Source organism: Chondrus crispus, genomic scaffold (genome assembly GCF_000350225.1).
Source record: "Chondrus crispus Stackhouse genomic scaffold, scaffold_5, whole genome shotgun sequence".
NCBI classification, from domain to species: Eukaryota; Rhodophyta; class Florideophyceae; order Gigartinales; family Gigartinaceae; genus Chondrus; species Chondrus crispus.
In genome coordinates, this window is record NW_005179334.1 from 88,722 (window position 1) to 116,214 (window position 27,493).

Genomic DNA, 27,493 nt, shown 5'->3' on the forward strand with positions numbered 1-27,493 from the left:
ATATTGCGGGTTTGGTCGATGACCATCTGGATATTCTGGTTGAGCACTGTAGGCCCATCTGCGGCTTCCCATGCCGAAAGGGCTGTCGACGCTGTCTCAGCCTTCTCCAGCATTTCTGTGAATATCGATACGGGAACGTTGACGGTATCCTCCGGGGGCTGCTCATTTCTGCTGCTCGATTTTGTCACGAGCTGGGTGACAATGTTGTTGAAGGTTGCTGACGGGAGCTTTGCATTCTCAAGAAGAAAAATGGCAAAATTCTGGCTTTCTTGCATGCCTTGGGAGGAACTGCACATGTTCAAGTAACGCTTGGCGAGCCCTTGGAACTTCCTTGCGAACGCGTGCGGTTTTTCTCCCTTGGTCCTGATGCATTTGTAGATGCTCTGGGAGATCCCTACCAAGCGCCGAATGCCATCAGTCGGACTGTCTTTTGCGATGATCTGCACGATTTCGTTTATAAGCTTAAATTGCTCCTTGGCCATATTGGCCACACTCATATCTTCACCGTCATCGTCGAGGTTGAGGGATATCTGGTTTCGTTGTACGGCGTTATCCAAAATGTTTCGCTGGTCTTGCTCGAGAGAAAAGTACAAAGTGAGCCCCAAAGCGCTAAGCATACCTTTTGCTCTGTTATCGCCACCTTTCGCATAGCGTTTCAAGATTTGACACCATGTTCTCACATCCAGCCGCCACTGATACTTATCTGTCTCATGCGTCAGCTTTGGAGGTTCGATAAGTGATCGATTTGAAAAGTTAGCGTCTGGACCCATAACTGTCGAGTTATAGGTCATGGCGAGCTGGTTACAGTGGAAGTCAGTGCAACGTATCGAGCAAGGAAATGTGTAGAGGTGTCAACACGGTATCCGAAGCGACGGGCGTAGTAGGTAGAGCACACTCTTCTGATGAAGAGAGCGTAGCGGCCGAAGGGTAAGGATGGCAAAGATTGGTCAGCACCAATTGCTGGGGCTTCCTCCTCTCTCTATCCTCTTTTTACTGCTCATTCCTCTTTCTTAAGTATCCGCTTTTCGCTCGAACGCCGGTACTGTTCTACTGCTTTGCCGCTCTAATTCCGTGGTTGTAGATACATGTTGCACATATTGGATTGCACGTATCGGAATTAGCTGTCTGCCCCACCCTCGTCCATCTCGAATTGGGCCGCGTGCCATTTTGCCGTTCTCTTGCAATGAAAACAATTGCGCTTGCTTCTCAGACTGTCGCGCTCGTCTGAGGTACTCTATATCCACATGCATGGCCTTAGCTTTCCCCTTCTGTGCAAGGTGTTTCTGTTGCCTCTTTCCCTGTGACCGTTGGCGCGGTGGTGCTCACTGCTCCCTGGGTCTGCGTTTCTGCTTGCTTGTGTTGGTAAGTGCGTCTTACCAACAACCAATTCCTCATCAAACGATGAGCCGTTCTCATGCTTGCTCACTCGAAGATATCCTTTTGGCAGAGCTCGTTGCGAACAGGGGCTGTCACCCAATGGATCCAATTCTAACAAGTGTCAAAATCTCTATGGTCTCATTTCACACTGATCAGATTACAACCGTACGTACAGTATGCAACGGAAGTTGCCTTCGTACTGTATATCATCTCTTAAATTGCTTATGATTGGACAGCTTTACTCTTTCTCGTCCGGTATATAACGGTTACACTCTTTACGTAAAGTCAGTACCCCAAACTCCGTTTCATGGCATATAGCTTGTCTGCTACCTGCCGATACGGATGAATTGTGGACATGTAGCACTGTGGGGCAGGGCTGTGTATCAATCGTTCTCAGAGACTGTACATACTGTACTATGTTGACTACAGTGGCGAATAACTCTGGAGATTCGACAGGAGGTCTCGAAGCCGTATTGCGCATACTGTCTCACGATGCTAAGCTAATTGGCCCCTCGTACCCCGCTGCAGATGGCAGAAGGAGCAGTGGACGAGGCACATGGGACGAGTGACACCGTTGAATGACATGCCGGCTAGAGATCTGGTCGATCTGTCAGCTTCTTAAGAGGAGGGCCGACCTGCTACCTGAACTGCTTCTACTGCTTGTAAAATGCTTTACAACTTCTGCACAGGCCACAAAATGAGCTGCGCCGAGTGCTTTGCATGAATACATGTACGGTATACATGATAGCAGGAACACACAAACCGCGTGACTATTCAGAATCCCGTTTGCGTAAGCTCACTTGTGTCAACATTTCGAGACCATTCGTATTTCTCGATAATTCTTATTTGTGTATGATCTTTGACGGGTCTACCCTATTCTAAAAAAACGCATTTACTCGGCACTTGGTAATTTCCAAACCTTTTCAACACAAGTCCACACGTTTATGAATGCGATTCAACGTTTGTTGCGTGCGATTCGTCGAGACGATGGCGTCCCTTGGAGTCGCTCCCTCCTCTGGAGTGGTCGGGTCACTTCCCCTTCTGCCGGGTGGTCATCTCTCACAGATGAAGAGATTTTCCAGCCAACCAATCCGAATGCCTCTCCAGAGCAGCGGTCCTCTCCTTCTCGTTCTTACAACAAAAGCTTTCCTTGTTGCCAAACCTGGCGCATTGTTGCCGTCTCGGAGCCTCATCATCTCCAACACATCTCAAACTGTGGTGAAATTAAAGCTCAACACTGCTTCCTTCTATAGTATGTGCATCACACCGCCTCGCTCATCATCAGAATACAACACACACCTCAGCCTGATAGCGTACTCTCTCTTCCCAACTCTACACGGGTTCATGATATCATTTCCGCATCGCCATGAAATTCATCCTCTTGCTCATCCTTTCCCTACTTACGGAGCTCTCATCTGCGCAACGACACACGTTCGACCACTGCAAATCGTCTGCCGAATGCTCTAACGGAAATCGATGCATCCACTTTGCCAACACAGCACTCCGTGAATGCACAACTTCCACCTTCACGCTCATATGTGCATGCACCACTACCCTCCCCACGTCCCCGCCCATCTGCCTGTCGTCCTTCGATTGCCGGGCAGAGGAAATGTGCACGAACCAAGTGCAGGGCGGCAAGGCTAGCGGCGTATGCGTTTCCCGAGAATGGGCTGTCTGGATAGCGTCCATCAACCCCAGGTTCAAACTCTCGGACTCTAGCAGCCTTGCTCCTTCTCCAGAACAAGTCGATTCAACTCTCCAGCTTTTGGACGACGGGTACAGCGTTTACCCTTGCGTTTCTAGCGATGAGTGCGCCTCCTCGCGGACTTGCTACGATGTTTTCAAGGCAGGCAGTTGCTCCAGTGGAAGTACTGACCTGGCCTGCATTTGCTTGCCCGCTGGGGTACCACCTTCGCCCTTACAATGTCGCAGGGGCACGTGTACAAACACCGAAGTGTGCTCAAATGAAATTAACTCAAGTAACCCACCGGAGAATGGCGTATGCCTGTCTAGAGCGTTTGCGGAACGGATTGCAGAGCGAATGGGTGCATCGATTGAGAGTGAAGAAGTGTGTGTGGCAGTGCATCACCTGAGCGATACAGCGAGAAGCGACCTGATTTATGAGAATGACAAACTCGCACGTGTGCTCTGCGATGAGCACGGCAGCTGCGCCACTCCGGGGCACATGGTCAGTTTTCACGGGCAAGCGATGTCAATGAAAAGTTACTGCTCCAAATTATCGGATCCATCTGATAGATGTGTTATCAAGATGATGTACGTGAATAGCCCCCGGTTTAGAAGAGGTGTGGTTATCAATTCGCGAACGCACGGACTTGTGTTTACCGCGCTCGCAGCGCGATATCAATCTAGGCTGGAAGAGAGCGTTCTCTCTTTCGTAATCCGTGTCGAGGGTTAGAATGTCTACAAGTTGCCGCCTTGCTCATGGCAGCAAGAACCGGGAAGACCCGAGTTTATCCCGATGTGTCTTGATGAACCGTTGACGAATTGGTGGTCATGGAGGCATCTTTCTCTATAATTTGCATGCAGACGAGCTTATCTCTTTGTGACAAAGCTCGAGTCCATAGAGAAGGCCTCTCTTCAAAGATCAAGGAATTAAGTCAGATGCATCGAGGAGCGGAAAAATTGTAACAAGTAGAACGCGCTGCACTGTAGAGAAAACCCGCGAAATCTGTCAAGTACGGTAGAGGCCCTGCACATTATTTACACTTCTGTAGGAAAATTGAAGGGATGAGTGTCATGAGAGCCATATGCACACACGTTGCACACGTACAACAGCGATCAGCTCACCACGATCACCGCAGGCCTACGGATCACCAGCCCCCCTTTATAAGGTAGACAGGCATTAGACATCAGTAAACCTAGGCATCGGTCTTGCATCACAAACAGAACGAGATCGTTTACTCAGTAGACGACGCCGGACACCCACAGTTAAAGGGTGTAACAGAGTTCCCTGATACACATTGTCTTCCCCAATTACTGCCAATTCTCGCAGCAACTAGGCCTGTACCCTCTGCAGATATTCGTGAAGGGCTTTCTTGTGAAGTAGCTTTACAGCGTCCTTTTCTACTGCTCAATGACATGGCAGACTTTGACGGGTGCATTTCTTTGATGAGATGGTCGTGTGGAGTAGTTGTGGAGCAGTTGTGGTCTATAAGGTAAGAATTGAAAGATGTTGTTGGCGTGCCTGGCGCCACGTGATTTGCCATTTCACCATGTCAATAGTGCAAGCGCGGCATGACAGACGGGAGGAACGGGGGCGGACATGACCGTTGTCACACAGGCGTAGAGCACGTGTCCGAGTAGGACGACAGGACCCCTGGTGCCTCCTTAAAAGCTCGCGGCCTTGCACCGGAGCAATATCCGACGGCTCAATGTGGTGTAAGATCGATGACTCCTTTTACTGAAAATTGCGGTTGGAATTTTAGGACAGAAATTTTGTTGTCGGTGGGGTCTTGGCGGTGGGGTCACCCTTATTCTCCAACCGGTGGGGATGCTCTAAATTAGGGTGTAATGGTATGGCCGGTACAGAGCAGTCGAAATCCAGAGGATTTAACTATTCCTCCAGTGAAGACTGCTCCATTTGAGTGCGTCTCTGCATTTAGCTCTGGCAACACCGGTGGAGTGTGTTGATGTCGGAGCTAAAATGCCAAATATGAGCAAATGCACCTGGGCATGCGCACCAGTATTTGAATGACAAGTGATGAAAATATTTAGCTCTTTGCTCATTTATTCTCCAACCGGTGGGGATGCTCTTACAAGTCCGACGGAGCGACCACTCAGCCGACCTGTGCCAAACTCGAAGCGCGGCTACTCGGTGGTGAAGCTGTCGTCGATGGCAAACTCCGAGCGGATCTGCTCGCCCGACTTGCCCTTGATCATGTCGGCGACGCTGCGCGGGGCGGGAGGGGGGCGGAGGAGACGGGGGAGGGGTTAGCGTGCGGGAGGTGGGGGCGCGGCGCGCGTGCGGGCGGGACTTACGTTTTGCAGGCCAGGTCGAGCAGCGGCTGGACGTTGAGGAAGTTTGCGGCCTGCGGCGGGGGTGCGGGGGTGGAGGGGGGAAGGTCAGCGGGCGGGGCGGGATGGCGGGGCGGTTGCAGAGGGTGTCGGGGGCGGGCGGGGCGTACCGTGAGGACGAGGAAGAGGGTGCGCTTGTCGACGCGGACGAAGGCGGCCTCCCAGGTGTCGATCTCCTCGGCGGCGTGCGGGGTGAGGCGGTGGTCGTGGTGGAAGGCGCAGAAGTCGATGACCTTTTGCAGGATGGGCGCGGTGACGGGGCCCATGGGGATGCTCATGCCGTCGACGACGTCGACGTCGCACACCATGTCCTGCACGAAGCAGATGCGCATGGCGACCGGCTTGGACACCTCGAAGATGGCGCCGTCGCTCGCGCGCAGCTTGAGCGTGATCGGGCGCGTCGGCTCGGGCATTGTTGGCGGGCGGGCGCGCTACGGGCGTCTGGGAGGCGGGGCAGAGGGAGGGGGGGGTATCGCCGGGCGAAGCGAGCGCGGGGTGCGGGACTCCGCGGAAGGCGTGGAGGGGTTTGGTTAGGTCAATTGGCAGCCCTTCAAGAAACGTGTGTATTTGGGAGGACGTGTCACACGTGTACGTTTCCATGGGCAGAGTATAGAGGAAGGAGTCGACCAGCACCTCCACCCCTCGCGAGCTCAAGTGTAGCATACGACTTGTGCGCACTACGACAATACAAATAGACAGACGGACGTGCTTTTTGACGCAGGGTTTCTAGCAGGGTTTCAAGTTCGTGTAAGTGGAAACAGAAACAGAAACAATCGGGCTACAACTCTAAAACAGCGGCACCCACCTCACGTCGAACCCGCCATTCCCCAGCAGGAGCCACCCCCTCGACGTAGGAGGTCGAACAATCATGTCGGGCGCTTTCGCACGAAGAAGCCCGAGGTAGGGAGATTGATGGAGGTTGCTTCAAAGTCGAGCGCCACACAAAAGACCTGTTTTTGAACCGAGAATGAAATACTTCCATCACTCTCGACCACTCCGTACCGTATACCTCCATATCTGGGGTGAAATACCACTACGGTCGGGTGTCGGGATCTCTATATGCGAGCGCTACACGAGAAAATGCTTTTCGACGTGTGTAGCGGTCGGGCTGTGCCGAAAACTCGAAAAATAGTGTGCTTCCATATCTCTGCCGTCGAGCTTAGCGACAAATATTTTGTTCGGTCACGTGGAAAACGTGGATGAGAGCTAAGAGGTTGTCAGTGTCACGTTTCTCCCTTATCGCTTGTTTAATTTCGGGTACATACATTCGGCAACTGGTTTCAGTGTCCAAGATGAGCGAACAAGGGCCCGCGACCGAAAATACCTCGAAAGATTCATCTGGCCGATGATGCCGTTTAGAGAAGTAATACATAGAACACGAGCACGCTCTTTGACAGGTATATATAAGGATGAGTCAATTCTTGTCTTCTCCAAACGAAGCACAGTTGCACTTCTTCCTGTAAGATAAAACACATTCAAGTCATCACGAGTGATAAAAGTTACCGAAAACAACTAAAATGGAAAGGGGCCGCTCATCGAAACCACGAAAGGAAATTGCTAAGGAGTACAGGAGCTCTCACGTCGATTCGATATTTATTGCAGACGAAGCTCTAAAGCGACGAGAGCGAGGCTACAAGGAACGGGGGAGCAACGGATATTTGAAGTGCGACGTGCCAGGCTGTGAGTTTTTATTTGTGAAGCTAAGCGCAAAGGAAAGGCATTGGCGGACTGTGCATAGGAAGGAACGGCGGTATGAGTGTGAGGCCTCAGGGTGTGAAGCGAGTTTTTTCGAGAAGAATCAGCTACGGAGACACGAAAACGACATCCATAACAGTAAGCGCTTCGACTGTCCACAATGTGACAAGTCTTATAGCAGGCAGTGGACTTTGTCCAATCATGTGGAAAAAAATCATGGGGAGGGCAACAGAAATTCGAACAGGATGCAGCGTCGCTCATGAGTTGTTCTTTCTCAAGGTTTCAAGAGTATAGATGTGTCGATATTTAATAAGAATAAAAAGTCACCCTTTTCCTGAAGTATGTGGCACTACTTGATTAAAAGAACAGTTTTGAAACTAACGAATATCATGTGGTGAGAACAACGGCTTGCGTCGCGACACTTCGTGAGACGTGACAATTGGTTTGTGCAGGAGCACAGCGTGAATTAAAGACACCAAAGCAAAAGGACACAGTCCTGCGAAGCAACAAGCAAACGAAAGAGAATGATGTAAATGCATGACTAGAGAAAGAAGTAGCTGCAAGGAATTATTTACCTAATGTTAAAGACGGTTCCGGAGCAACATGTAGACACATAAACCTAGGACCAGTCTCAGTTTTCCATTCGAAAAGGACCGATCATCATACTACAGCTCTAAAAAAGCTGCACCCACCTTCCATCAAACCCGCCATTCTCCTCCAGGTGCCAGCCCTTCGGAAGCCATCGCCCACCTCCGACGTTTCCGTCATGCGAGAAAAAGTCGTGCTGTCTAAAGTACGACTCCTCCTTACTGTTTGGGTCTCCATTAGCCGCTATGCGCTCCGGGTCGGACCAAGCAGCATCCGTGTCAGCCCCCCCGTCAAGCCGATAGAAGCCCCAGAACCACGACTTCGTGGGGTACCCGCTCCTGTTCTCGTCCTCGTCTTCATCGTCCAGCGAGCGTGCGTAAAACGTCTGTAGGCCCGTCGGCACCGGGGGCCGCCGTCAATCCCTCCCGCAAGCGGCTCCTTCAAGTAAACCCTGCGTGACGACTCCGTGCCCCAGTGCACGCTGTAGCGCCCGCCGGACCAGTGCGTCGGGAATATGTCCGCGAGGTCCTGCAGCTCGTACTTGATTCGCGGTATATTGCTAAATGTAAGCCGGTCGCGGTCTTTGCCGTGCTGCAAGTCGTTTGCGTTTGATTGTGTCAGAGTCTGAGCGTTCCAGTATGACACGGCTTCGCTGTCATCTTGTGGGACGAATATGTAGTGAACGTTCTTTTCGTCATCGCCGTTCACATCGACTTCAGCCTTGTCGTCTGAAGCGACGTGTCTTGAGACCGTGTCAAAGGCATCTTCCACAAAGTGCAGCTCGCCCCCGTAGAAGCCGGTCATAATTCCAAAAAGATTGCGCTCCTTTCGCTGCTCGGCTTGCCATATCATCGGGTGCGACCCAGAACCTGTACTCATGAAGTTCAGGTCTCCATCCCCGCGTCGACGTATAGTGTCGTCAGAATGTTCTGTGATGACCACGTACACCGCTGTTTCGCCGGAACCCGGGTCGCCAGTGATACCCATCAGGCGAACTTCTATCCTTTCCCAGTCATGGATTGACCGGTCCTGCTTGGCGTGGTAGACGTGATACAACAATGTTGCCTCTTTCTGCGTCCCATCTTCTGTCATGTACTCGATCATGGATGTGTACATCGTCGGGGCGGATATTCCAGTCCGAGTGGGAAGAGGCATCGATGAAACTGTTGAGATCCTCCCAGTTTTCTTTGCTGTTCGAAAAGTCCTTGTCGTTGTCAAAGTCGAAGTTGGTGAGGCAGTCGTACCCTCTTCGCTCCGAGCTTTCGTCTGCGCGTTTGAATAGCAATGGGGCATAATATGTCAAGAACTGACGGCGCTGGTCGTAATACAAGGACCATGCCTGGCCTTTGGCAAGTGCGGTGATGCTGCCCCAAACAAAGAAGAAAGCAAGACACGAGAAAAACCAACTGCGTAGAGTCATTTTGGAGGTAGCCAGTGGATACCTCAATGAGATTGTGAGTGAAATTGCAAATTGTGATCGAATCTCGCGATGTACCTACAGGGGGGGGTCACGATTTAGTGCCCTCTTTGACAGTGCCTCCCTCGGTTTAGTGCCACCAAAACCCGGTTGTCACGGCTTATCATAACACGACACGTGAAGTCCAATTCTAGGTCGAGCGCAATGCGACGCCGCGCACTCGCCCGGATCCATATTCTTCCACATTCACGTTTTCGTTGAGACTGGCGACCTCCACCCATCGCCCAATCAACCCTCGTATTGTTCACCTTTCCTGATCGCCCCCCTTCTGACTCAAATGGACATGACAGCAAAAATATCGTCACAGCCCAAGCCTAAAACGCGGCGAAGGCGCCTCACAGTCAATCAAAAGGCAGACATCGCGAGACAAATGCAAACAGGGACACTCGCTAATCACATCATGAAAAAGTACCAGATCTCTCGCCGAACTGTAACAAACATTCGATCAAATATCGACCGTATCATGGAAACGGCAATTACTTCAAACGTCTCTCTAAACAGCAAATCCGTCAAAGCATGTGCCGTTCCGTTGCTCGAAAAGTTGCTTCTTGAATTTATCACAATTTCCCGTTCACTCAAGATGCCGGTTACTCAAGGCGTTATTCAAGCAAAGGCATTGCTGATTCAGGACGAACTTTTAAAGGGAGAGCAGACGATGTGCGCAGCCGAGCATCAGACGCTGGATATTTTCAAAGCATCATGTGGATGGGTAAGTAAATTTGTACAGCGTTATTCCCTTCGTTCAGTTTCCTTACATGGCGAAGCTGGCTCTGTTAACCTCAACGCCATTGGAGAGCGCATTGTACTACTGCGCGGATTGATGAGCAAGTTCAAGGTTCAAAGAAATTTTCAACGTGGATGAAACAGGACTTTTTTATAAATTACTACCACGGAATACATACATCTGCACACATGAAAACAGAAAATCTGTTCGAAGAACTAAGGGCATGAATGCGAAGGACCGCATCAAGGCATATGTCTGCACTAATGCTGATGGATCGTTGAAACTACCGATGGCAATTATTGGTAAGAGCAAAAACCCAAGATGCTTCCGGCTTGGCCAACCGCCAGTGCCCTACTTTAGTCAATCTAATGCGTGGTCCAACGCTGTTACTTTTAAGAAATGGTTTTACCAGATCTTTCTTCCATATGTCAGGTCTAAGACATCTGACCCCGTTCTTCTCCTGATGGACAACTGCGGGCCGCACGGTACGGATTTAGAAGATGTAAGAGGCCAAGTATCGATAATGACACTACCACCAAATTGCACATCAGTTCATTAGCCAATGGATCTAGGAATTATTTCATGCTGGAAGATACGTTATCGCCATCACATGTTGCGGGAAATTGTTCGCGACATTGAGGACCGAGCCACGAAGCGCAATATAAATAAGAAAAAGACCGCTGGAACGAGAGGCATGAGGGATGGATACGATCCTCACATGCTTGATGTTTCCGAAATGGTCCACATGACTTGGGAAACTGTCAGCCAACAAACAATTGCCAGGTGTTGGGTCAAAGCAGGTATTCTGCCATTGGAGATGCAGGCTGACCTCACAAGCCAGTACGGAAAGATGCATGGTAGTCGTGTATCGGCAGATAAAGAAGTTTTAAGAAAAGTAATAGAAATGATAAAGCATTTATCTTTAAATGTGAAAGAGGACGACGAACTTTCAACCTATGGAGTTGAGAACATTACGATTAGAGACGCTGAGAGTTGGTTATGTGTGGAGGAGGAGCCTAATGTTGTAGAGGGAATGGCAAATGATTCGTTTGACCTGGCGCGCACATTTATTACTGGTCGCAATAGTCATTTGACGGATACAGATGACATGAATGAAGATTGCCAAGATGTGAAAAACATCCCGAGTTCTCTGGTTGTATCGGCTATGTTCTGCGAGTTGGAAGAACTAGCATATCAATGTGATGTTACAGAGGCCTCTGTACATTTAAGGAAGGCCAAGAAGGGCTTTCCTTTCGTCAAAGGCGCAGTCAGGAAAGGACTCTTCAAGGCAGACGCTCATTAATGAGTACTGGACGTAGATATTGTGTCAGATACAACGCGTAAAGATTCATTGCTGAAAAGTGACCTTTAAGACCTTTACGGACGACTCTTTTCGCAGTGCCACCCCCCCAATAGTGCCACATTATGCGATATGTCAGGCCCTAGCACTAAATCGTGTAGTGCACTGTATATGTTTGCGTTGTCACACGGGGCAAGAGGGCGGATATCAGCTCGAGGGCTGGACATGCGCCTCGAGGCGGAGGCGAGGGCGCATGGGAGGCGTGATCTCAGGCCTCAGGCCTACACGTGTAAGATACGACAACCTCTCAAGAGGTTGTCGTATCTCACACGTGTACATCGCCCAGCCCCTCCACGGTATTTAATGTGTGAACAGAAGACCGATGCCTCCTCGTTTACTCGTCGTCGCTCGCTAGTTATAAGTCTATCCTGAAGGACAGACTGTCCTGTGCGGTCTGAGACTGCGAAATGACTATTGGCGAATGTGATTGTGCGGTCTGACAGTCCCCGGGTTCGCCAATAGGGGTTTTGGGTCCACGAAGCTGAGCTTATTGAGGAGAGTTTTCGGGCGTTGTGGGCCGAGAGGCTTTGTGAAGTAGTCGGCGAGGTTGTCCTCGGAGGGGATGTGTTGGATTTTTGACGTTTCCTCGTTGAATGTGGTTATGTATGAGGTGATGTTTCACATCGATGAACTTTCGACGTTTGGTGGGCGCCGAGTTCTGTGCCACGAGGATTGTTGCTTTGTTGTCTACTAGAAGGGCGGTGGGTTCGTGCTCCGGTTTTTGTGCGTCGGACAGGAGGCGGCGGAGCCAGTGAGCTTGTTGCGTGGCTGCAGTGGCCGCGAGGTACAGTATTCCGCCTCACAGGTGGAGTCGGCTAGTACGGATTGCCGAGCTGAGGTCCAGCTGATCGGCGCGTCGTGGAACATGTGTACTGCTCCGGTTCGGGATCGGTGTGTGTGGTTGTTGGCGAAGTCCGAGTCGCTGTATGTGCGGAGGCTTGGAGAGGCGTTGGGAGCCTTGGCTTTGAACAGTATTCCGTGGTGTGCTGTACCGTTGAGGTACCGAAGGAGCCAGGGGAGGTGGTTCTTGTGTGTGCGAGCCGGTTTGCGCATGACTGAGGCTAGCGTGCTGACCGTGGGGTGGATATCGGGCCTGGTGCTGTCGGCTAAGTATCTGAGGTCTCCGATTGTTTGGCGAAAGAGAAAGGATTGGTGCTGTTCTAAGAGGGGGTCGTCTTGCGCGTACGTGAAGGTTTCTTTAGGGGGTAGCGGTGTTCGCTTTGGGTTGGACGACACCATGCCTGTTTTTGTGAGGATGGTTTTGGCGACGTTGGGTTGCGAGATGTGTATGGAGCCATCTGTGAGGCGTTGGATGTGCCATTTGAGATACCTGGCAGGGAATCCGAGACGTTTAATGGTGTATTTGGCTGTGAGAGTGGCGTGGAGCTCGTCGTGTAGCTCTTGAGAAGATGCAGCTGAAAGGAAATCGTCCATATTGATGGCGACTAGAATGAGGCCGCGTTTGGATTTTTGTAGAAGAGGCAGGGGTCTGCCTGAGTGGGCTGGTAACCATGGGCGAGTAGGTGCTTGGACAGTCCGTCGTGGTAAATACGTGCTGCCTGAGGTGTGCCATAGATATTGCGCATGAGTAGACCTGCTTTGCATGGATGTCTGAGGGTGCCGTTGAACCGGGGGTGCTGCTTAATGTATACCGGTTTCGTTTGAGGGAATTTCTCGTGGAGATAGGCGGAGCTGATGTCTAGGTGTTCTAGGGGTCAATTGTGCGTAGCTGCGATGGAGAGGAGTAGACGTACTGTAGTCTTGTCCGCCATGTAGGTGGTGACTTTTTCGGGGTCGTAATGTGTCCCCGGGGTCATGCGGTCGCCGCGTGCTGCGCAGCGCGCCTTGCGGTCGGTTACTGTACCGGTGTGATCCCGAATGTACCTGAATGTCATTTTGAGTGGTATGAGCTTCTCATGTATGGGGATCTGTCGGTCTGGTATCCATTTGATGGTTTCTGTCGCGTCTAGCTTATCGAACTCTGTGTCGTGTGCATGTTCCCATTCGGCTGCGTCAGAGTAGGTTCTGGCTTCTTGTCTGGTACGGGGGTCGGGTTTGGTGAGTTGTAGTCCGGTTCCGCGTGTTGCTGCTGGTGAAGTGCGGAGGACGGCTGTTGTGTTCACTGTAGGGTCATGTGTTTTTGTGTACGGACGGAATTCCTGCGTGCGTGTGATGTGGTACTTGCTTGTGTGTGTATCTTGCACTGTGATCGAGTGGGGGCTGTTGGAGTACATGTATCGTACTGCTCGGCTGCGTGTGTCTAGTTTGCGTTTTGTGCCGTACATAGGTATTGTGCCTAATTGTCCGAAGATGAGGAGCTGCTTCGGCTGTGCTTTCTGTTTGTGCCATAGTGTTTGTGGGGCTTGTCCGGTGGCCCGATGGGGTATGATGTTGTATTTATAAGCCCCATCGCGTACTGCGTCCTCCCAATAGGCGTCCGGTAGGCTGGCGTGGTGGAGATTGGCTCTGGCGGCGTTCATGAGAGTTTGATTAATTCTCTCGGCAATAAAATTTTCCTGAGGCTGATGCGGGGTGTTATTCTCGTACTTGATACCGAGGGAGGCGTAGGTGTGCAGCCCGTGGTTGGATTTAAATTCGCGTGCGTTGTAAGTGCGGTAGGTTCGAGGAAGGCGGTTGCGTTGCTTCAGCAGCGCAAAGAATTGCGGCATGATGATTCCTACTTCGCTTCGGGATTTGAGAAAATACAGCATGACGTATCTGGAAGCCGCATCTATGTACGTTAGGAAATGGTGGTTGCCGTCGTTGGATGGAGGATGGATGGGGCAACATGTGTCAGAACTTAGATAGTCGCCCGTGTCATAGTGGTGTTGAGTGGGAGAATGGCGTGCCGGTCGTTGTTTCGCGTGTGCACATGCGGAGCATGACAGTCGGTTTTGGGCGGCGGCGAGAGCGGGTGGAAGGCCGTGTAGCGTCCTCGATTTGGCAATGTCTTGAATTGTGCGTAGGGGGGCATGGTTGAGCTTTAAATGCCAGTGGTGTAAGATGTGGTCTGTGGCCTTACAGGGGATCGGTGGGATGTGGGGTGCCGGTATTGAGATTACAGGTAATGGTGTAATGGATTTCCTTTTTGTGGTAGTGGGAGGAGGGGCTCGAGTCGCGATGAGGCGCGGATTGGCGGGGGTTTGTGAAGGGGTTTGTGAACTGTGTTTTGACGACGGCGTGGGTGTTTTTGATCTGTGTTTCGGGGCGGAGATCGTGCGTGCGCCTCTTGCCTGTGCGTCCTTTGTTCTCTTCCATGCATACGCGTGGATGGCGGGGTCCCATGGGGCTGTGCCTAGTATAGTTGCACGGGAATGCTTGTCGAATATGTATGCAGCGTTGGGCGTGAAGAGGACGTTGCATCTGGTCTTAGTGATGGATCGCACCGAGAGGAGGTTGCTTGATATGTTTGGGGATACAACAGCGGGATCTTGAGTGCATGTCTCTTATTCGTTTTGATCGTCGTCTGTCCGGCGTGCGTGCATTTTACGATTTGGTTAGTTGCGGTTTTTGTTTTGTGCTGTATGGGTTGTGGTGTCTGTATGGAAGCGAGGTTGGCCATGTGTGTTGGGTGGGCGCCCGAGTCGAGGGTGTACGTACAGTAATCATGGTGCAGGCTGTGATCGGTTGTGTCGTCTAGCTTCATATCCGGGTCGTTTGTGTAATCTTCTTGACGTTGAGCGGTCCGTGCCGTCTGGTACGGCTTGGTGCGAACGGGTTGACGGGTACGGTGGCGGGGGTGTTCTGTGTGATTGCACTCGGCGTCGGTGTGCCGGGGGTGGGAGACACCTCGTGACATGTGGAATCTGCATGGATTAGATGGTACGGGGAGGTTCCGGCGGGGGAAGCGGTTGTAGCGTTGAGGGGCCGAGGCTGGATTTCTGAAAAATTTTGAGCCTCCGGCGTCGCCGTGCATTTAAGAGGTGCGTGGTTGTGCCGCTTGCCGGTAGAGGTCCATTCGATTGAACTTGTGCACAAAGTCTTTTGTGCCATTGGGGTCCAGGGCAATGAGTTGGCTGCCAATACCAGCCGTGGCAGGGTTGAACCGCAGGCCGTCGATGAGGAACTCTACTGTTGTTTTGGGGTCGGCTGTTTCTGGGAACCGTGCTGCTATCATTCTGGTTCTGATCTGCTCATAGGCCTTGATATACTGATCAAGAGTCATATCGGGTAGAAAGTGTGTCTGCTCGGCTAGCTGCTTCAGGTATTTGTGGTCTGAAGCGTTGGTTGTGTCCAAGTGAGAAGTGACTGCCTGTATGAGATCGTAAGGAGTTGGATCGCTTGTGGGGGTGAGTATGAGGTTGGCTATGTGGGCTGGTATGGACGTGATCAGCTTGCCGAGTAGGTAGTTCTTGTTGCGGTTGAATGTTGCTAGATCGGTGGGGTTTTGTGGGGGAGTGGGGTTGCTGGTGATGTGCTCGATGGCGGCGATCGTGTGTGCTGCTGCTCGGGTGGCCACGATCCACGGCCCGTAGTTGGTCTGATCGAGGCGGGGGATGTCGGGGCGTTTTTCCATAGTGCTTGTGTCCTGGTGAGTGTTGTTTGTGATGTGAGATGTAGTGTGATTTGTCGTGTAGTTTGTTGTGTAGTTTGTCGTTCGGTTTGTCGTGTTTTGTGTTGATGTGGTAGGATTTGTCGGTGGAGGGACGCAGTTTGTCGTGTTGTGTGTTGATGTCGTAGGATTTGGCGGTGGAGGGACGTAAGTGAGGGGCTGAGATGGGGATAGCCTGGGGCTCCCCCGGGTTGGGAGGGATCGGTTTGTTCTTGTCGTAGTGGGTTGCAATCGTAACGCGGGGAATGTTGAAGTATGCAAGGTAGCAAAAGATGCCCATAACCTATGTGAACAGAAGACCGATGCCTCCTCGTTTACTCGTCGTCGCTCGCTAGTTATAAGTCTATCCTGAAGGACAGACTGTCCTGTGCGGTCTGACATTTAACACCGCCGTCGCTCCTTCCCTCAGTAAACACGACTAAGGTCTTGAGTCTCTCCTACAGAGGTGATATCGGCCCGAGTGTGCCCCGTGTGACAACACACTTGTCTCTCGGCTGACCCCTGAGGAAAGCATACTCAATTAAATAAAAAAACTCACAGGTCGAAACTGTCTCCGTCGAGATCGCCTCTGCACACCCCCTCGTACCCAGCCTGTTTCGTTTCATCCGTTGCCCAATATTGCGAAATACTATTGTTATCGAAAGTTGCCCTAGGGCACCGTCCATAACAGTAGTTTTTCAGAAGATTGCGAGAACTGGGCATGATCCTCAATATCACTACATGCGTTTGGCGACATACTGCGTGTTGCCCCGGAACTGTCGCACTGTGCTGATATCGCAGGTTGTCCCCTGGTTGATATTGTGCCATAATTGTGCAAGCGGTGAGAGAAACTGTAGATGAAAGTGCTATAATTCGTAGTCTCCTTTTCTCGACTGGGGCCTCGTGCTTGACCACGCGAAGCGTCCATTCAAAATCGCATAGAAGCTGGCACTGGGGACTGCCAACAGCGATGGCTCTGCGCGTTGAAGGTGCGGTCCTCGTAATATCGTTGTACAGTAATGCGTATAATTGAAAACGAAACTGCTATGTCATGCATAGCAATTCGTTCATTTTTTGGCCCGTCCCAGCTCTTCACACGCGCCCTTGAAAGTAAAAAGGGTGCCATCCCACAACTAGGGAAATAGATGCCGCTGGATCCAACTGCCATTCGGCCCTTGTCATACCGAATGCAAACCCTTTTATCAATTACTCTATGTGATGCCAAGAACTGGTCCGATGCCTCCGACCACGGATCGTGGCGGAGGCCACGGCGCTTTTATTTCCTACTGAGTAGTTAGCGCCTTATTGGCATTGTCCTATCCGTACTGTGTCTTATCTGAATGAAACCACAATCTACCCCCGCCTTTTCGATCCGGCCCCGTCTATTTCAAGCCTTCCCATCCCAATATCAGGTCTCTATCTTGTGATTCCTATAGGTTAGTTCAGTTCAGAGAAACAATGTGTAACCATATCCGTATTGTTGAATTTTAATGTACGTTACACCGTACATTAATTTTAACAGTCGAGAGTACATCCCTGGGTGTTCTATGGGACCCATCGACCACACAAGCGGACTGGGAAGGGCCTAAACGGTACACACGCGAAGTTTCAGCGAATATAGACCACTACAACATTCTGTTATGACTCCTGGAAAACTATTACTTCAACCCCATTTCAGTGCCCCCGAAATGACTTATGTACGGTACATCGTACATATGGAGATGTTCTAACTACTTTTGCGCATGTCTGAGGACAAACTCTTTCTCACAGACCTTGTATGATGCCTTGTGGAGCCCCCAGAGAGCGGCTTCTGACCCCTCCGGGGTCGTGGAGGTGTCTAGTCTCACCTACAGAATTCGATATCTCGGACAAACGGTCCGACCTGCCCCGAAAAACACTTCTTCTTCCTTCCATCTCAAGTTTCTCTTGCCTCTTGCTAGCACGCCACATGTCCCAACAGGACCTCCGCATTCCGTGATACGTCCTTACACACAAATGTGTTTCACATTGAGTTCATTTAAATGATGAACGATGTCCTCTGTAACTGCTATCATTCTTAACATTCATGCCCCATAAAGCGCACTACTGCTCTGCCAGCATCTGATTTTGGCAATTTTTGCGAACATGTAGGCGCAATCGCACTCCCTCCACACTTTTAAAAAATACTAGCCGATTGCTTTTTCTTTTTCGCGCAAGTTCACGAAGTTGAGTAATCTCACTGTCATTCACAACAACTGTGGGCGACTCGTCTACATTTTTGGCCACTCTGCCGCCTGCCGCAAGTTGTCATGTAGCTGCGGAACTTGCAATTCCGTTCTCATGAGCTCAAGAGCAGCGCGAGAGAATAGGCGTGCGCGTTCTGATAGAACGGAATTTGTAACGTCGTTTTCGAGATTACCCATCTGTTCGCTGACGGATTGAATCCTCCAGGCTGCCGTATGCGCAGCAGCATCTCTTTTAGCCCGTTCCCCTCTGACACTTCCGGCTGCCCGTCCACCAGCTCTTCTGCTTGCCAGCGGGCGTCCTTTTCCAGACCATCTTCCTCGTGTAGAGCGGGCTTGAGCAGCACACTCAGGCGTCGTTACGGCCAGAAGGGTATCTAGCGCCGTAGAGAGTCTTGCGTTTTCCTCAAGAGTGGTTGCGGTCTGTATACGCTGATCGCGGGGGATGGAAGGAATCGCAAGTTGCTCTGGCACAGCGTTAGAACTGATGGCGGGGGCGAGAGAGGGCTGACGGAGTGTTGGGTTCATGCTCTGTTGTTCCGGTGGTTTGGGAAACTACAAGAGAGTATGGGGACTACTCCGAAGGTTGGAGAGTTTGCGATGGTCGTACTTTGGCTGGAAGGGAGATTTCAAGTGCTTCAAATGGTGACCGAGCTTTTGAGACACATCATTCTGTCTGTATTATCTTAAAACAAAAAAGTAACACGTGGACGGTTCTTCGGAACCTACGCTTGAAATCTGTACGCTCACAAATCGGATTGCTACACTTGTCTAGAAGTTACAGTCGTTCAAATATGGTCTTAAAACGACCTTTACGTACGATAGACCGTACATAATTGACATTTCAAATTTTATGAATCGGCAGTTATGTACGGTACACCGTACATTCTAACACTAGGGATATGTAAAGAAAGCTTACCCAGGGCATGTCACGGTCAAACTGGACCCGTCAATACAAACCCAGATTTAAGTGTTCGAAGACAATTGCTCTCCTCTGTCTACAAAATTGTACGTAAAGTTAGTATGATGCGCAGCTACGTTAAAGGCGTGACAATGTCTGTAATTACTGCCGCACAAGTTGTACGAGGCATTCCAACGTCGACTGCCTCGATGCGTGGGACGACTGTACCGACTGTACCCTTGGTAGTAGAAGTTTTTATATGATTTTAGGGGAGCGGTCGCGGACGTTCTCGGAAGACCACGGCACCAAATTTGGTGCTTTAAGAATGATTTTAACATCATTCTTAAAGAAGCAAATAACGTTTATCAAGCGGAATTAGCCGCGATCCCTCAAAATACACTTTAGAAGGCAAGCAGAGATATCGGGGAAAATGTGATCCTCCTTCGAGGATGATCGGGTCTACAGTGACCATGTCACCCCATTTTATGTCCACCAGAGCAAACCCTGGTGCGCACCGCTCAGCTGCGCTGTCGTCGGTAGAATAGTGATTAATCATTAATTCTATAATTATACGTACCTGAAATCGGCATCAGCCAACCATCGAGTGATGGTGGCGGTCATGGAGACTTTTTAATGGACTGTTGGCTTTCACAAAATTACAGGCAAGAGCCTGCGCTCAACATCGTCCCTCGGAATACAGCTCTTAGAGCATCTCTGCAAGAGAGCACCCCTATGTTTGCGACAATACGGCGTTTTTAAAGAAAACATTACTTCCCGTAACCTGTTGTTTACGGTTTCTACGTAATTGTCTGCGGCGTATCCAAGGCAATCTTCCCAAACCCCAGAAAGGGGACAAAGAACTGGCGTCATTTTACGGGATTCATTTCCCCAACGGTTCAGAAAGATTCCTTTTGGGGAAAATACCCTTTCAATCGGGACAATTTTCTCAAGAAATCTGGTTTCATCCATATTTTTGATGCAAATCACGGCACAGAAATCAAATCTCATAAGCAAACTAATCTACTGTTGCAAAGATCTGGACGCCGCTCTAAACGTGTGAAGTTGCAAGTGTTCTCAGACGTCAAAGCCTTCTTCACAATTGCCTGTTCCGCTGTACTTTTTCAACAGACAGACATTGGTCTTGGCAAAACAGAACTGCTCCATACGCAGCGACACGATATTCCATCCCCAATTACTCATGTAGAAAACGCGCCGCACGAACAGATGCAACTCTGCGGGCTTCTTTTCAATCTGCTAGGGCCTTCTTCCGTTGAGCGTTAAAAAAACTTTCGTCACTCACCGTCTTTCTTCTTTAAAACCAGAGCCATAGCTTCCTCGCCTGTGAGATTGACACCCGCCCTGGCGTTTAGAAATACTCGATTGAGCACTAGGGACTTCAAGCCAGCACTAGATCTCAACCTCAACCGCTTCTCTTCCAACATCTTTTCCATATCCTTTACAGTAGCGACTGTTTTGCAATCAGCTGATAACGGACGTCTCTGTCCAAATACTGTATTCGGGTTAAGTGTCCACAATCCAGTCTTCCTAAATCCACTCTGAATGTTTGACCATGTAAACCCGTTTGCGTACGCCACTTTCATTATTTTACAAAAGTGGAACACATCAAAGACATTTGCACGACCTAGCAAACGCATACCGTGCAAAACTGTGTCAATGTGCGCTTTCCATGGTCCAAATACTCCGACGTCTAGCGGCTGCATGGTGCCACTCGTATGCACCGTGTAGTGCAGTGGCCCTGCCTACTGTGCGCTTGGTCACCGCCGTCGAGGGGCGGCGCTCCCCGTCTTCGACACGGGTTTCACACGTGTACTCATCCAATGTGTACATGTACACTTTGGATGATACCACACGTGTATGATCCGCGCTCCCTGCCTTTGACACAAGTTACACACGTGTACTCATCCAAAGTGTACATGTACACTTTGGATGATACCACACGTGTACAATACGTTTTCCCCACGTATACACACGTGCAGGATACGAGTGTGACACGTTTAAGATACGCGTATGACACGTACACATACGTGGTTCCCACAGGTTTCTACAGTAATTAGCATCTAATGCCAAGTGGCAATTTTAATGGCGATTATTAATTATTAATTGCCAATTTAAAAACCGACGGCGACGACGGCGGTCGGCCTATATAGGTCGGGTGCCGGAGGGCGATACAGTAAAGAGGCATCAGGTAGCCTGACCCCACTCCAGGTATTGTCCTTTTTGGTTGCTATCTTAATGGCTAAGTCTGGTACCTGCCCCCTTCGTTGTCATCCTTTTTCTTGTTTTACCTTTACTTTTTCCCACATTTTCTACATTTCTATGCTACACTTGTTCTTCCTTCTTACTTCTGTTTTTCTTGTTTTGTTTTCTTCGACGCTGTCGATGGGGGTCCATAATACGGCCGCAGCACACCCCTTCCTCTAGTTACTTAATCCCGAGTACCCCTTCACGCCCTGACCGCGACTCTACCCGCGATTCTCGCGTTGCCTCTGAGCTACCACCGACAGAGGGCCCCGAACACCCCAGTGGTGACTGGACATATTGCTTTGCGTCATAGCGAGAGGACATATTGCTTTGCGTCATAGCGAGATTTATGCCCTCGTTGGCGAGTGTGCCCACTGCACTACACACCGGCAGTGCGAACGCAATCACCCCGCCTTCATCAAATACACGAAGCGCCTGAATATGCATGTGACTTCTGTATGCATCATAAAGAAGCAAAACTATTCTACCGTTAGATGTCAAAATCCTGAATGTCAACCAAACATCGCTTAGCCCAGCGCAAAAAAAGTCCATTTCCACACTTGCCGTTTGGCTGCGAGAAGTAATCATACTTCCTCGAGGGAGCCAGTCTGCCAGCCCGTCTCTATGAGCTTTTTCCCATCATTGTTTCTCACAGATCGATAAGGCACACGTTTGCCCTTAATTACAAACAGCGGTTTTCCAGAGTGCCCAGAACCAAACAGGACGGGCATCATGGTTATGCGATCGACATCATGAAACTCAGGCAATTGCGGTTGGGGCTTTGAAGAGCGGAGGGAATTAACCTTTTTGCGGCACCTTCCGACCTTGTCCGTCTCAGCCGAAATCCACATTCATCCAAATTGTATAACCGCTCCTCGTCGATGTTATTTTCGGCAATAACCTTTTCGATAACAGCAAAAAAGGAGATGTGGTTTTCTGCATTAATCGCTACAAATCGTTTGGCTTCCTGTGTTGTATGTAACCCGTCCGAATCTTAGTTTCGTGCTGTGTCGTTTTCGAAAGTTTGCAGCAAATGTTTTGCTGGGCTTTCCATTTTTAAATGGAAGACGAAGACGACGCTCGTTGTCGAATGTACTGACGAAAACTTGAACAGTCTCGAGTAGGTCATGATGGGAGAGGGGAGATCCACGAGCAGTGTAAGAGGACAGGAGAGAAACCATTTTTCTTCTTCGTCTGGTGCGAGGGCGGTTCGACCAGGTTTCCTAGGGGAGGAGTCAGTGCCGTTTTGGTAAAGCCGATGGAATGCGGTTTTTGCCGTGCCGCATGACGCTGCCGCCTTTGGAACAGAGGATACATTGTTGACAGCAATAAATGTTGCGGAGATGGCTTTTATCTGACGTCTATTCTGACGTTTTGCCTTGGACATCGTGGTGGAAGGGGGTGAGATAATGGAAAGGGAAGGCGAAGGACGAAAGTACTACGAGTTTGGCCTTGAACCAAGACTTTGGGCGAGGAATGGGGCTTTTGTGGGCAATGAGAAAATTAAGTTGATCCATACTATGTCTGGAAGAGGCGAAAAGGGGCTCTCCTTACACTTTTCCGTTCACTCTGTTCGAACACATTTCAAATGCCGACCCCTGATTTTTTGGGGCATAGATGGGGTTGCTAGGGAGGAGATGGCAGTTCCTCATTGGCAGCAGAGTGCTCAGTGGGGAAGATATATTACTTGGAAGAACTAGGAGGGCGTCCTTTCTGCACCTTGATCTTAAATGTGATTAAAATTTGATGTTTTTCGGTTGTCCCTGTAGTAGGGGTTGTCCTAAACATAGGGGTACCCTCTTGTACCGCAAACGTCTACTTGGAAATCTATTCGGTTCTTTTTTGGCAAGTCCGTAGTTTTGGTAGGTAGATCTAATGGGTCATTTAACGGATAAACAACGTCCGATATCAGAAGAGCCTCAACGCTACCGCACACCTCGAATCTATTCACAGGTCCCCATCGTGTCACCAGTTCCAATTATGTTCTCTTCTTCATGGCACGACTCCAGTGATGAGGACTACTTGTCCTACATCGCAGCAACATGCATACTTCCAGGCTGTGAAGTGCAAGCGTCGCCAAGCGTCGGGGGGCCCAGCCCGGTAAGCGGCAAAATTTCAAGCGGGACTTTGATGCCGAGATGAATCGCCTTCTCGAGGACTATTTTTGTGTGTCGCCGCGCTATGGAAACGAATAATTCGAGCGTCGCTTTCGGTTGCCCCGCCTACTTATAGTATAAACACCCCAAACGGTGGGGGTGTATGCACGCAGTTCGGTAGCAGACTCCGGATCGGCGGAAGACGGAACACACGCAAAGGGAAAGGACACGGGTCCTGGTAGCGTGGTAGAGCGGGACGGGTAGCAGGCGCGAGTGATTGCCCAGCGGAGCGGATCGAAACCTCAACGCCCCGGATCGACACTGGGTAGCGGACCAGTGCCGACGGGCGGAGGCGGATCGCTGCACGCGCGCACACAGTAGCGCCTGCACCCCGCGTCGGTTCCCCTACCTAAACGAGACGCGAAAGCGGACTTGTGTTTTAGGTTAAGGGGTGGGTTGTCGACCAAGGCGGAAGGTCGTGGACAAGCCCGTGCTTGTCCCTTTCCTCCGCCGTCTGTCGCTCCCTTATTTAATGTACAAGTGTTCGGTTATCATACGAGACTACAGTATCATGCTACCGTAGCCGGCGCGAGTCGTCGCGCGCGGTGGCTTTGTCAGCTATCGAGCTGACAGTACACGTGTGTCCCACGTGTGTGTGCGCACGCCCTGCACACGTGTGGTACACGTGTGGGTGCGTGTGAGCTGTAAGGTTCGTGCCTTACAGCCCCTGATCTAATCCTAATCTAATCGACGGCGCATATACCACACTACTATTCGATAGATTCTATACTTCAATCAACGGCGAAGGCATTTTTGTACGTAGGACTGATGCACTCAACAAACCTGGTGTTCGTCCACTCCAAAGAGTTGTGGCCACATTTCGTATGATCGGGTATCGTTTCGCGGGGGACGCTCTTGACGAATATCTACAAATGAGCGAGAATTCGGTAATGCTCTCCATGAAGAGCTTCTGTCAACTTGTTATTGAGAACTTCGCAACGGAGTATCTTCGAGAGCCTACCGAGAAGGACCTGCGACGAATTTTAGCCATCAATGCGGAGCGAAGCTTTCCTAGATGTTGGGTCGATAGATTGCCAGCACTAGGAGTGGAATAATTGCCCCATTTCGTGGGCGGGTAGTTTAAGGGAAAAGAAAAGGAGGCAACCATTGTGCTTGAAGCTATATGCGACGGAGAGTTATGGATATGGCATGATTTTTTGGCAGCCCGGGCAGCTTGAATGACATCAACGTGGCCCAAAAGTTCTATGGAGATGGTTGTGATGTCTGCATTAAGAAGCATATTGACGATGCTGTGCGAGCAGTTGTACCTCCCAGTCTCCATTATGTTCTTTGTTTGGATGACCGCAGCTCCCAGAATGGGAATGAGTGATTGGATATGTGCCGGAAGAACAACTTCGAGGTTGTCGTTAGCCCTGCTAATAATTCAAAATTTCTACAGCCGTGTGATCAAAGTGTTAATAAGAGTTTTACGTTTGCCGTTCGCGAGCTCCGTAATGAGCTGTGGAAGAACTCCTTCGTCGATACGAGGCACGTTTCCGTTAATCTTGCTTGCGGTGTGCACGCATTTGAAAGTCCTACAGTTGATGACATTCTACATTCTTTAAGGTAAATAGCATTTATCCTTTCGACTGCGACTTCCCACTTCGCTTTAACAGTAATGTGACCATTTCATATGTGAAGGCGTCCAAGGAGTATTTTGCGTAGAGTCCTGCGGTCCTGCATCAAGTAGAGCTTTAGCTCGAAAAAGGAGCAGCGATAAGGATACGCTTTTGGAGGCTGGGAAGATTCTGGAAAAATCAATTGGTCCATCAGAAGCTTTACAAATATTAACGATTCTGCTGAAAAACGCAGAATCTGATAACGAAATTCTTATGGATTCTGCTATTGCAAGGTCAGTTTCTACTGCTATGAGCAGCAAAAAATCATAACAAGGCAAGGGAACCAGAGGAACTCTATATTGTGGTGCTCTAAGCGAGTGGGTGACGATGGGGGAAGTGGCGGGCCGGCGGCGACAAAAGGAGTCTGAAGATTGGCAGAAAAGGCTGTAGAAGGAGCAAAAGCAGGTGAAGAAGCCTAAACAGAGACTCAAGAGGGCAGAAGAGAAGATATGAAGGCAGGCAAATCGTGCTGAAGAGCGCTTAAAAAGAAGCTGAGCGTGCAGAAGCGAACGCTCGAAAAGATGGCTAAAGGCCGAGCGGTTCGTGTAGTGCACTGTACTCGGCACCGGGACAGCTGTCCTCATCTCGCCAAATTCGCGCTCGCCGCCGCCACGTGTACCACGGGTACCTGTGGACTCCCCTGCCGCTCTACCGGACCCCCGTGGACACGTGTAATCCCTCCGCAACCCTTAGGGGCCTATGGGGACTGTACTTGGTCCCCTCGGGGCTACACCCGGTATTTTCCAGTTATTCCAATTTACAGTATAATTTAGCTTTGCCATTACGGCGACGGGGGACTATATAGTCAACCCGATAATCAAAGTAAAGAGGCACGAAGCCTCGGGTCTTTTACCTTGGTTTCTAGATTCCAGGTTGTACCCTGGACTCGGTACTGGCTCGCCCATACCGACCGAGCCATCTACACCCCTGGAATCCTAACTGCCTTCCACGCGCGCGTCGACCCTGCCGCGCGAGCGCTACGTTAACTACTGTGCTGTCCGTTCTGGTAGTTCTTTTTTTCCTTTAATTCTTCCTCTTTATTGCTGACTACGTTGCTACTTCCCTACCGCGCAAGCCGCGCCCGGATACCGGTTCCGGTCATCCACCGGGTGGTCTCCCGAATTCCCTTACGCGTTCGAACGCGCGTCGCTTTGCCTACAGCCGCCACACGTGGCTGTAGTGCACGACATTTTGGTCTCCCGACCTAGAAACAGTCGATACTCTCGTGCATCCGTGTGTCCTCTTTCTTCCCTGACCTACTTTCCCTTTCTATCTCTCCTCCCTGCGCTTTTCCCTCACGCACCGATCGTAGGTGTATTTGCCATGGTGACCGGCTTGTAGTGCAATGCGCCTGTTAGGCAGAGACCAAGGTCCAACGGTCCAACACAAACAACAGCAACAAAAACAACAACTGCCAACGGCACAGCGCTACAAAGTGTTCGAAGCTCCCTGTCCTCTTTAAGCGGGTTTGCGGCCCGCAGTAGCTCGGATCCCTGATAGGGGGGGGGGCAAAGAGAAGGGCCCAGCCCGGGATCGGTAAATGGTGGTAGAGACTTGTAAAGGCAGCTGCTCGACGAGTTCGGAGGGGTGTTTAGGTAAACCTGGTCCGATGGGTCGTAAATCCAATGCTCGAAGAGCGCCTTGTACACCTTATACCCTTGATAAGGTCTTCGACGGGGACGTCGCAACGTAGCCCGTCGGGAAAGAAGAAAACGTAGCAGCGCTACACCGTCGTACTGCCCGATAGCAAAGTACCAACAACGGATCGGTCGCAACCAGATTCCGATGGAACCAACACCGAGAAAAGCACCACTGGTGCACCAACACAGAAGCCCAATGGCAAATGAAGTCACGTTGCGGATCGCAATCCTACAAGGTGGGACCAACTCAAGATTAAGGGAAATTAAGATAGGGAAATAAAAGGAAAAGGGACCCCCGAGCGCTGAAGGATGCCGTAGGCTTAGGTAAAAGGGAGCGTCTTTTTAGGGACGGACTTCGACCAAGGCGACATTCACCTCCGGCAACTCGGGTTCGTTGGGAAATAAAGGAAAAAGGGATGAGACCCCTGAGCGCTGAAGGATGCCGTAGGCTTAGGTAAAAGGGAGCGTCTTGGTAGGGACGGACTTCGACCCAGGGCGACATTCAACTCCGGCAACTCGGGTTACCTTTACTGACTTGGTCGTCAGAGGGCTGAGGTATATATCGCCCCGCCGGAGCCACTACAGTAGCTCTGGGCGCTAGATCCTAGATCTAATCTAATATTAAATAACTAATATGCAACTAATTAAAATTAATAATTAAAATAATAAAGTGAAATGATTTCCACTTTTGCTTGTCATACCCGATCATTTTCATTTCTTTTCACCCCCCTTTTCAGGTGCGTATTGCACTACATATCCCCCTTCTGAGCGCCCTTGCGCAACGCTCAGCCATCGTATAATCTCCTGCCGCTGCTGACCGTGTTTTCCGGTCATCAATCACTCTGCGCGGCGTTCTAGCAAGGGTAAGACGAAAATACCATGCTTCCTTCTCCATCGGAACACTCG

At 50.4% G+C, this 27,493-nt stretch overlaps 1 protein-coding gene across 1 annotated transcript; it reads right to left on the bottom strand.

Annotated features, from left to right (window-relative positions):
• Positions 1 to 4,996: 4,996 nt before the first annotated feature.
• CHC_T00006686001 (hypothetical protein) lies at positions 4,997 to 6,075 on the bottom strand. The gene is made up of 4 exons (XM_005718817.1): positions 6,052 to 6,075; positions 5,523 to 5,853; positions 5,377 to 5,426; positions 4,997 to 5,287 (listed from the first exon to the last, which is right to left on the bottom strand). Exons 1-4 carry the CDS (start codon positions 6,073 to 6,075, stop codon positions 4,997 to 4,999), a joined length of 696 nt encoding a protein of 231 aa, XP_005718874.1.
• Positions 6,076 to 27,493: the final 21,418 nt, after the last annotated feature.